The 11,904-nt window shown below is 40.5% G+C and overlaps 1 protein-coding gene across 1 annotated transcript in view; it reads right to left on the bottom strand.

The window, feature by feature from the left end:
- Nucleotides 1–1,054: 1,054 nt before the first annotated feature.
- The window catches only part of TLN2 (talin 2), a 579,984-nt gene continuing 569,134 nt past the window's right edge, over nt 1,055–11,904 (bottom strand). The window contains exons 56-59 of the mRNA XM_027851789.1: nt 11,121–11,183; nt 10,837–11,019; nt 8,363–8,488; nt 1,055–6,619 (exon numbers count right to left, since the gene is read on the bottom strand). Coding sequence (XP_027707590.1) covers nt 6,491–6,619; nt 8,363–8,488; nt 10,837–11,019; nt 11,121–11,183 — 501 coding nt within the window. The 3' untranslated portion in view covers nt 1,055–6,490. The remainder of the gene's footprint in view (nt 6,620–8,362; nt 8,489–10,836; nt 11,020–11,120; nt 11,184–11,904) is intronic.

Genomic DNA, 11,904 nt, shown 5'->3' with positions numbered 1-11,904 from the left:
CTAAGGTCCCTTCCAACTCTAAACTCCCATGACCCAATAATATGTTTGATCAATTACCTTGATATGCTGAAGGGTTCAGTGCCCTGCCAATGATCTTTCTAGGTGCCAGGCAGTACATACTCACTTCTAAGGTAGCGAATCCTAAGCAATCCTCAAACATCCCCTCATTTTCTAAGACAAAAGCTTAGAGACACTGACTTAACATTTTGCTGGACCTCAAAATGTGAAGGGAAAAGCAACCACTAAATGCCACCACTGACCAATGATACTCTCTTGGTTAGTATGGTGAGTCTTTGCACCCACATGTTTAACCCACTGCAATGTGGGTTACAGAAAAATATGAGCAAGCAGCTCCAGAGGTCCATGAAATTGCCGTCAACACTGAAGGAAATAACAGCATTAAAGTAAACTGGACAGAGCCTTCTTTGCCTCCACTCCCCAGGGAAAGGGGCAGTTTCAGGAAGCACTTCATCTTACGTCCTTTCTGACTTGTTTATGGAAACAAAAAAAAAAATACGGGATTTGGTTATCCACAACACTCTTTGGACAGGTTAAAAAATAAACAAAACTATGAGAGGAATATTTGGGCACAACCTGTTTCTGACACACAGTGACTGAATAACCGTAGGCAAGTCACTTAACTTCTCAGTACCCAAGGCATTCTCCAAGACTCTCAGTGGCAGAACCGTTGTCTGGCTGCATTGACAGAGGGACTTTTCTAATGGTGAAGTCATGGTGAAATCACAGATCTGGACAAAAAAGCAAAAACTAACACCTCCTCCTTCCCATCATAAGAGCCTCCAATTTCCTGCTTAAAGAAAGAAATTGTATCTCGTCTGAGCAATTATTTCACCTTTGGATCCCTACTGGATGAAGGCAGAGATGGATGGTATTCTATGGGCCTGGATGAGGATCACACACATTCTTGTGTTCTCCACTGTCTCCCTTAACCCCATTCTTGATAGGTTTGGGTGATTTCAGAACTGTGTGGCATCCCCTGGTACTCAGTATGCTCATACACATTCTTACTGTCTCAGACCCTCACACAGATTCATTTCTTTAAAAGTTTATTTCTGGTGAATACAAAAAAATAATTTCTGTGGCCAGATAAATAGCATACAGACACTATGACATCAGGGATGGACCATTTCTGATTCCTTCTGGATTTGCAGCTTGATGAGGGCAAGTTGCCAAGCAAGAGCCTGTCTCATACACCCTGGAACGATTCTGAGTTCAAGGTTGAGCATTTAAAACATGGACGCTTGTAAGAGGGGTAAGGAAGCAGATTCACAGCAAGAAAAAGCTCAAACTTCATTTACAAAAAAAGAAAAATCCCTTCATAGTGTTTTTTTTTAAAAGAGAAAAATCAACATAATAAAGTCCATTCCTAATGATTTATAACATATTACCATTTATAGAGGGAGAAAGATGGAGCCAGTGAAGGGTAGTAATCTTATAGGATGTCAAGAGCATCTTAGTTCATTTACCCAGAACCCAAAATCTGTGGAACTTTGGCCCAACTCTAGGGAGATGACATTTAACTAACTTGCAATATGGAATCTATATACCATGTGTTCATTTTCACCTTCCAAAATTCCAAAACTAAAATCAGTGTGTTCTTGTTTTGTCCTTTCCTGTTGTAGAGTGGGAAAGGTAATTTGCAGTAGGTAGTAGGAAAACATGATTCCACAGAAACTGATAATGAAGCATGCTGTCCACCTCCTGATGGAGAAGTGATAGAATGAGACATGGTTTTGGTCCTGGTCAATGTGGGGATTGGTTTTATTTGACTATGCTCATATTATAAAAGTTTTGTATTTCTTCATCCTTTGTGGTACTCTCCTCCATACCCTACCCCCCTTTTCTCCCCTCCATTCAATAGTGGGGTGGGAGAGGGAAAAAGAAAATGCTTGTTAACTGAAAAACAAAACTAAAATTAAGTGGTGGGAAAGATCACCCAGGCTGTAATCCATAATTCAGAAAATTAAGTTCAGTTAAGTCCCTACTACCATGTTCTGTCTTTAAAAATGCAAATACTGAACCACAGAGAGCATTAGCCCTTATAAGGATTGGCCAAGCTCAGTGGCTGCTACAGTTTATCCTCTAAACAAATATACAAAGTCAAGCTGTTTGTATTTTATTTGTGTTTCCAGCATTGTCTTTTCGTTTGGGTACTAGAAGCGTCCTCATTATGAGGGTATAACCTAAATTACATCTTTATTTTAATCTAAGGAATTTGGTTTAAAGCAAGGACAAGAAGTCATGACTAAGGATGGAAGATTTTTTAACCCCATCTTTCAGTTCTATATACTAACTACAGTTATCTCCTTTGGGAGAATGATTTTGTACCTTTCCCAGGAAGCTTTTTATTAAGAGGAAGGCACAAGGTTCCTAGAGCCACCCAAGGAAAAACCACCCCTCTGATTTGAAGAGGGAGGCTGCATGTTTGCTCTGGGACATTTTGAGTTAGTAGATGTGAGGCATTTCTAAAGACTATACCTAAAGGGCTGAAGTCCAATGACTTCTAGTGAGGTACCTTAGTCAATGGTACTGGAAATACCAGCTGGCAACTCTGCATATGCCTCTGAGACAGACAGACAGACACTCACTTTCTCTCTCTCTCTTACACACACACACACACACACACACACACACACACACACACGCGTAGTGGAGAGTAATTTTAAAAAATGTAATTGCAAATCTGATAAATTATAGTATTACAATGCACCCAAATTTTAAAAGTTTTCATAGATTTTTGTGTTTCTTTTTCTTTTGGTGGTGGTGGTAAAGAAGACTATAAATTTGTTTTGTCCATAAATTCACTGGCAGAATATTCATAGAAAAACACTCTCAGAAAACCAATACTTGCCAACATAAGAAGCCATAAGAGTTCATTTCCATGAGTCTCATGATTTCTATAAAATTAGCATGTAAAGAAGCTAAAAGGATGTGTACTTCTTAGACTGTACTCTGAGCAGAGCAGAGGCCCAGGACATACCATTGTTGGCTGGTCTAAATCCTGTTACAGAGCACATTTCAAAAAGCTACACTCATTGAACTTCCAGTTTTCCCCCAAATTCTACACTAATGCTTGGTGTCACTGTAGATTAGGAGATGAGTCAATAATTAAGGTTTATGACTGCAGATAAAACACTTAGCACCTGTGATTCTACGATCCTTTAGCCCTTTGCCCAAATGGTTTTTAAGAAAATCAGATACGTTGGGTATCTTCTACTGGCCAGTTTAATCTCTGGGCACAGCTCAGTTTCGGAGCACTGGAGATCATTTTACTGAGAGAAAGACTAAGTTGCTGGTTTCCCTGTGTTCATTGCAAAGTAGACTCCTCAAATGTTCAACAACAGCTCTTCAATTTGCAGGCCTTTGGACCCTGGGGATCAAAGTAAAACTCTAGGTCCCAGCATAAGAAAAAAAGGCAATGACCAGCACATCCCACATTTAATAGACAATGTAACCTCACACATATCTTTATTGGTTACCCTTATCTAAACCAAAAATGTGGATACCTTTGATTTATCATCCCCTTGATGACAGAACAGTCAAGACTGGATTTGGAATTAGGAGATCTAGAAATGAGTCCCCATTGTCATTTACTAGATATGCGACTTTTATCAAATCATTTCACCTGTCCCTCTTTAGGCCTTAATTTTCTCCTATGTAAAATAAGGGGTGAGAGGTTGGGCTAGATCAGGGTTTTTAACTTGGGTTGTTAACTTAAAAAAATACTTTTATATTTCAATATAATGGGTTTCCTGTATAATCCTATATATTTTATTTTATGCATTTAATAAACATTGGTCTGAGAAGAGGCCTATAGGCTTCAGAGTGACAAATGGGTTCAGGACACAAAAAAGATTAAAAACCCGCATACATCTATGATCTTATGAAAAGAAAGTGATTTCCTGAAACAAAGACTCATGTTTGGGGATATTAGCCTTTAGAAAACTTTTAATTTTAGCCAGAGGAAGGTGCTCTCTTAAAAATCTAAGCAGTAAGATCTAGGGGGAACGGAACAATTATTAAAAAATGTCTAAACCTACCATCAAGCCACATACCATTTTATGGATAAAACAAAGCCCACATCTGATTGCCCAAAATGAGGTTATTCACATAGGATGGTGTGTGTGTGTGCGTGCGTGCATGCACATGTGTGCGTGTGTGTGCTAAGTGAGGAAAGAACCAACTAAGGCTACACTGCATGGGATAGTACATCCTGCAAACAGCATCCAGAAGGGTAACAGCAGCAACAAACCCTGACAAAGGGGGACGTTTAGGCGCTACAAAAATAAACTTCTGTCTTTCTTTCCTATTCCTCACAGCTTGCAAAGGATTTGGCTTTCTATTTATCCTCTTCAGCCAGTTTCCTTGTAAATACATTAGGAAATATCTACTGATGTTTCAGACTCCCCTCACTAAGCTGTGTGACAAAAGAGGCTTCACCGTCATCATCACACGTGGGAGGCAGGGGCATAGCCAGGGGGTGTATCTGAGGGGATCTCTGAAGAGGCTCAGGGACGGGCCAAGCTCCAGGCAGCATCCACACAGACCAGCTGCCACACTCCACGAGCCCTCCACCTTTTCCTGAGATGCCACAATTCTATCTATTCCTTGATTCTGGGGAATTGGTAAGCCCACTGCCTTCTTAACCCAATTCCCTGTACACATTCTCAAGTTAAAACAAAACCAAAAACAAACCTAGACACTATCATCTTTAAGTCTCTACTAGTCCCTAAAAAAACTTCCCTGATACGTATAGTGCATGCAAAGTCTCTTAAATAGGGGAAGTCTTCAATAGCTGAATGGTACTTGAATACTATGAGATTGCTCTGAAGTCCAATTAGCAAGGTTTCATGAGCAAGGATGGCAAGATGGATGGGCTAGGACTGGGGTCTGCCGTATAAATGATTAATTTGGAAATGTATTGCAATCTAAAAGTGGAGCCTTTCGAAGGCTGGAAAGACCATCTTTTCCCATTCTAAGTGGACTTTCCAATCCATCCCATACAGAGTTAATGACAGCAAGGAAGGAGAAGGAAATAAAGCTAACACTCTCCAGGAAAACAGGCAGAGGGTGAAAGCTTTTTCTGACAAGCAGGTTCTGCTGCTCCCTCCATGAACTTTACAAAGGACTATGCTTGGGATGACTGGCTCATCTTACATGTACCTTCTTTAATAGGAGTATCAGAATACTCTTGGGAATTCAGGGAAAAGGTAAAGTACCTTATGAAATATTGCATTTAAAAAAAAAGGAAGAAAGAAAAAAAAAGTTCCAAAAAGTAGTAGGTGAGGGGGAAGTACCTGAGGACATTTAAAAAAAAAAAAGAGAAAGTTCTAGAAAGTTCCAATATGATAAACTATTTCATACTGATGCTCAATCAAGGAGATGAAGCTTGTGAGTTATTTTCTCACCTCCTGAACAATGGAATTTCCAAATATGGAGACTGACTTTTTCTGAGAATACAGTAGTTTTGATACAGGACAAAGCCTACAGATGGGAGAAGAGGAAGGAGAAAGAGGAGACACTGAGCAATTCATCCATTCTGGATGAACGCCCTAAAGTAACTTTTAAAAGGTGGCCAATATGCTTGGACCTTAACTAGAGAATGGATGGGTGTATTTGTGTGTATGAATGTGTGCAAACCTAAGCAGCTTCAGAAGAGTAACTAAGCATGCATGTTTTATTACAATCCCTTGCTTCCCAAGGTCTGACAGGCCTCCTTTTCCTTAGCCCACTGGAGTTCTAGAGAGGAAAAACAAAAAACAAAAACAAAAAACAATATTTCACTTCCTGGGCCACAGAATATACAATTGGTACATATCATACAAGTAGATGATAGATAAGGAGCAAGAACAGACCCACAGACTAGTGCAATTGGGAGCAATGATTCTTCTAAAATCCGAGGCGAGTCAATTACCAAAACACAAAATTGGGGGGGGAGGGCACACATCACCCTCCTGGAGTCCGAACTGGTTTGCGTTTGTAGCTTAACTGTGTCCAAACCACGTCTGCCATCTTCTCTGGAGAAGGAGAAGAATCATTTACTCTATAGTGGTAGATACCGGTGACGTGAATGACTTTTCCTCAGTTTTTCTTTCTTCCTATTAAGATTCCCCCAAAGATCCCAATAACAGGCCGGGGGGGAGGATTGACAAAATCCAAATGTCAAAGAGTGACATAATACTGATTTTTTTTTTTGCGGGGGGAATAGGGGTAACAGTTCATAAAATGTGTGTCCTCTCTTGAGATACAGTGAATGAGGAAGGGGAAGAGAAGGGGACACTGTACCGTGGGGACGACACGATCATGCAGCTTTTGCCGTACAGATGAACAAGAACATAAACACACATTTGTCTGGTGCTCCTCTGAGCACCTGCAGGCAGTTTCCAGATAAGCCCGTGGCTCATCAGAAGGATGTCAGTTTGGTTCTTTCTATAGCGGCCCCTTGGGCTTTTGACCTCAGCTCTGGGGTTTAGCCCTCATCCTCTCTCAGCTCTGTGGGGAGGAATTTGTATTGCTGCTGGCGGATCTGAGCCAGTTTTTTCCTTGCTTCTTCTAGTTCTCGTTCTTTCTTCAGCATTTCTTCTTGGGCAGCAATGATCTAGAAGAAAAGCAATAAGGCTTGATGGACTTGAAGAAGACATGGGCATGCCCCTGCTACTTTTTCTTTACCTGTCATCTTCCTTTCCATCTCTCTGTGCCGGGCACAGCGGTCCTTCATAATTTAATTTATTTTAATTTATTTAATTTAATTAATTTTATTTTATTTAATTTTGGCTACTACCTATTACCTTCCCTGGTAACTTCTCCATTTCCCCAAGAAAGCTCAGCTTAGATGGAGGGGCTTGGTATCAAGGACCTGAATTGTCAGAGAACCCATTTGCTCATTCCCCTCCTCCCCTCCAACTCCTCTTCTCACAACTCCTTTCACTTTTTCCTCAACTCTTTGTAATCTGGCTTCCAACCTCATCATTCCACTGAAATAGCTCTTTCCAAATTTACTAACAGGCTGCCATTTTCTCAGTCCTCATCCCTCTCCACCTGTCTGCTGCATTTGACACTGAGGACTACCTTCTCAATACTTTGTTCTCTCCCTGGGTTTTCATGACCCGACTCTCCACTGTTTCTCCTCTTACCTACTGACTGTTCCTTCTCAGTCTTCTTTTTTTATAGTTCCCTATCAATACCATGTCCCATAACTATATATGGATATTCTCCCAGGTCCTATCCTAGGTTCTCTTCTCTTCTCTCTCTTGGTAATCTTATCTACTCTCATGGGTTAGCTATCATCTCTATAGATGACTCACAGATCTACATTCAGACCCACTTTGTCCTCTGAACTTCACATTTGACATTTCACACTGTCCTGGAGACACCTTAAACTTAACATCTCTAAAACTGAACTTAGTGTCTCTCCTCCTAAAACCTCCCCTCTTTCAGACTTCCCTGTTCCTCTCAAAGGTACCATTATCCTTCCAGTGTGTGAGGTTTATTATCTCAGCGTTAGCCAAGACTTCTCACTCTTCCTTCACTGTATGTATCCAATCAGTTGCTATTAAGTCTTGCCCTTATAATATTTCTTCCATCGGACTCCTCTTGTCTCCCATAGTTGCCACCTTATGTCAGGTACTCATCACTTCTGACTGGTGACACCTGACTGTGTGACTTCCCTTCCCAGACAACTCCAGTGGTTTCCCATTGCTTCTAGGATACAACGTAAATTCCTCTGTTTAACTTTTAAAGACCTACACAACTTGGGTCCAAGTTATCCATCCAGTCTTGTCAGAAGTTACAGCCCTCCCACTTAGTGTGATCCAGTCAAGCTGGCTTTCTTTCTGTTCCTCACTCTGGACACCTCATCTATCACCTCCCTGCTTTTGCACTGGCTGTCCCCCATGCCTGGGATGCATCCCTTCCTCACATAAAATACTTCTCCCTCTTCAAGATTCAGCTCAAGTATCATTTCCTAGATGAAACATTTCCCTATCCCTCCAACAACTTTGTACCCTTCATCCCAAACTACCTCCTATTTAACTACTTTGCATTTATTTGTATTTATTCTCTTTATATTTATTCAGAATATATTTATGCAGGGTGGCTCAAAAGCTTTAGTACTGTGTTAAATTACTAAAGCTTAAAGATACCCTAGGTATGTGCCTATTCTCTTTATCATTTGAATATAACCTTGTGATTGAAAGGACGGTTTCTTTCTTTGTACTTGTATTCCTTGCACTTAGAAGGCCCTTAATAAATGTTTGTTGATTGAATGATTGGACCCTTAGCAGCTATTGTAGGGGCCAAGACTGGAGGGTGCACCAAACGTTAGTCCTGAGGGTTCACACACCTGAGCAATGCCGCCCACAAACTTTGTCTTCACCACCACATCATCATCATCAGCTTTGCCAAAGGCCGCTTTCTGCGCTGCACGCACAAGATTGTCAGATGCTCTTTTCACAGCATTTCCTGCAGCCTAGAGTGAGAGTGAAATACAAATCATATCATTAAAGACACAGCCATTCAGATTAGGCAAAACAGACCTTCAGATATGGTCAAACAAAGATGAAGAATTCAGACCCATGGGAAGAGCCAGAGTGAAGCAAACAGAACTAAGAAAACAGTATAGATAAAAACAACATTGTTAGTGGAGATCATTAAACAAAATGACCAATTGGTCTTAGAGAAAAGTTGAGAAAAAATGTATTTCTCTCCCTTTGTTAAAAAAGTGGAAGGATATGAGTGTGGAATATTGCATATAATGTCAATGTGTTTCTTTTGCTGAACCACAATCCCACCACCTCTTTTCTGATCTCCCTGCCACCTTTCCTTTTATATCTTTGTTTAAAGGGTTGGCTTACTTGGTAGATGGAGAGAAGGATATCTTTGGAAGTGACTGTGATTTAAAAACAAAAAATCAAGAAATTAAATTTTAAAAGATGAAGCCAAATTAATCAAACAACTAACCCTAAATAATAAGCATTTCTTTAGTGACTGTAACATACCAGGCACTGGGGATACAAAGACAAAATCAAAAATATATCACAGGATCGCAGATGGAAGGAACCTTAGAGATCATCTAGCTTGAACTCATCATTTTAAAGATGAGTCTCTAAGGACAAGAGAAGTCAAAAGACTTGCCCATGGTCACACAGATAGTAAGCAGCAAAGCTGGGATTTGTTTTTCAAAGCATTTTTTCTAGCATCCTTGCTTTTTAAAAAATAATTTAAATTAATATTTTATTTTTGTATGGCCTACATTTTCCTTGGTATCCTTCCCCATACCCTCCTCAATTAACTATCCCTTATAACAAATAATATTTTTTAAAAAGAAAGAGGAAGAAGAGAAAAAAATCTGCAAAATTGATTAATGCATTGGACAAAGTCTGAAAACATATAAGACCTCCCACCTCTTCAAAGGAATGCTATCTTTGGGGTTGTGCTTGTTCTTTGTAATTCTTCAACGTTCCTTTTCAATTCTTTAGTGGTTGTCATTATTTACATTGACATTTTTAAAGAGTTATTGTCTAAATCTTCCATGCTTTTCTGCAGTTATCATATTTGTTGTTTCTTACTGCACAGTAACAAGGTACATTCATGTACCCCAACATTTTTAGCCATGTCCCAACTGATGGGCATGTATTTTGCTTCCAGTTTTTTGCTTCCATGAAAAGTCTAGCATTCTTTCTACTACCCCCTGCTGCTTTCCTGGAGTTCCTGACCTCCAAAAGCCTATATTCCATCAGTCAAGAGTTCATTTTTCATTCATATTATTATAAATAAGATTATTCTAATCAATAAGCAGTGAAAATGACCTTGAACAGCTTGGCCCAAAACATTTTTGGTTATAGCCAGGGTTTTGTATTAATTGTTTCCCTCAATACCAGCGTAACTACTAAAGACTTACTCTTTCTTTGATATGAGATCACTGTGGTCTTTAGGGTTGTAATACTTTTAAATAGAAAGTGTAGATCTTGGTCACATATCCCAGCCAAACCTGTTGAGCTTTTTCCTAATAAGTATGGTATTTCTGTCTGTGCTATTAGCAGGCCTGATAGTCTACACTGTTTTTCTAGTTGTGATGATGAACTGTGATGTGGTACCTCTGCTACCTCCCCCAATCCCCACCCCATTTTCTTGTGTGGTCTCTTGTGACCAGTGATTTTTGATGTTTAAGATGGGACCTAGAGTCAGCTGAGCTGTGGGAGATGTCACAAAGAACTAGAAGGACTCACGCCTGTGAATCAATTTTTATCATTTTAATGATGAACAGATATTGTCACCATTGAGGGAACATTGTTTAGCCATTTGCTTCCATTTATAATTTTGCTAACTCACATATAAACATCTATGTGTGTATGTGTAAATATGTATACATCAACTTATCATTATACATATGTTTTCTGATAGAGTCAGAGCTCCTTGGGTGGCAGTGACTATTTCATTAGCAAATAGAGAGAGAGCTGGGCCTGGAGTCAGGAAGACCTAAGTTCAAATCTAGCCTTGGACCCTTATTACCTGGGTGACAATGGACAATTCACTTCACCTCTATCTTCCTTGGTTTCCTCATCTGTAAAATGGGGATAATAATAGCACCTTCCTCCTAGGGTTGTTGTGAGGATCAAATGAGATAATTATAAAGAGCTTAGCACAGTGCCTGGCACATGGAAAGCACTAAATGTTAACTATTGTTATCATCGTCATCATTATCATCATTATTATTATCGTCGATTGAATGACTGATTAATTTATTAGCTTGGAACAAACACATGGATTGCCAAAGGCGTATTCACCCTCCCATCCCCTGGCACGAGGGGCTCTTACCTGTAGCCTCCGCATGGCCTCTGAGTCCTGGTCAGCCTTCACCTTACAAGCCACAAGCAGCTGGGCCGTGGAAGCTGCAACTTGCTTGGCGGATGAGATCAGCTTTTCCTCACTGGCATGGCCCTGAACGGAGGCATTGGCGGCTTCACACAGGCTACTGGTCGCCGCCGCCACCATCCTGGCCTGGAAATTGCCAACAGAAGAAAAAAAGGATCAGAAGCTCTCTAACTTTCCTCAGAGAGTTCAGAAAGCAAATAGAGAAGAGAAGGCAATGAATGACTCACCGCAGAAATTAGTCCCTGAGACCACTGTCCATCGTCAGCAGCATTTGCGGGGATCGCGCCAACCTAAAGAGGACAATTTAGAGATATTAGGAGAGCATGAGAGGCCATCGCTCCTCCCTTCCCCTGCCATGTACTTTTGAGGCCTCTGCTTTCTTCTAAAGCTAAAAAGAGAGCAAACTAATTCATAATCCCACATGGCACCACCACCCAGAAGTAGCATTAATAGGAGAACAGAAAGCCCTTTCTCAGACAGGACCCCGAACACTTCATGAAAGGCTGTCCAAGCAGATCCCACCCAGTCTTGGGCCACGCAGAGCAGATAAGAACTGTTCAGAATGACCTGATTTTAGTTGCCAGATACTGAGTTTCCCAAGAAAAGCTCAGGGAACAACAGGTGGGGGACAGTCTTTTATTTACTTCCTCTGACAACTGCATTCCACTTGAAATCTGGGAGCTACAAAGTCCCTGTATTTCAACGGATGAGGAAAATAGAAATCCCTCTAGTTACTGGGCACTGAAAGTGGCAACGTGAATTTCTGGCAGATGTCTCAGAAGAAAAGCGGTTTGTCTTACTGTTCATAAACTCCTGTGATTCCTCGTCTTCAAGAAATTCAGGTTGTTTCATCAGGGCAAGGAAAGCCTGAAGACAGCTTGTTTTTGTAACAAAAGAATAACAACAAGGGGACTAAAGCAAGGTTTTAGGGGAAATATTTCCTTCCAGGCAGGCACACGGGAGGTTAGTGGCAATGCAAAGAGCTTTTGGCTCATGTCTAGAAATATGGAG

The sequence above is a fragment of the Vombatus ursinus genome, unplaced genomic scaffold (assembly GCF_900497805.2).
Source record: "Vombatus ursinus unplaced genomic scaffold, bare-nosed wombat genome assembly UNPS02009205.1, whole genome shotgun sequence".
Taxonomy (NCBI): domain Eukaryota; kingdom Metazoa; phylum Chordata; class Mammalia; order Diprotodontia; family Vombatidae; genus Vombatus; species Vombatus ursinus.
This window is presented reverse-complemented; position numbering and strand designations above follow the sequence as displayed.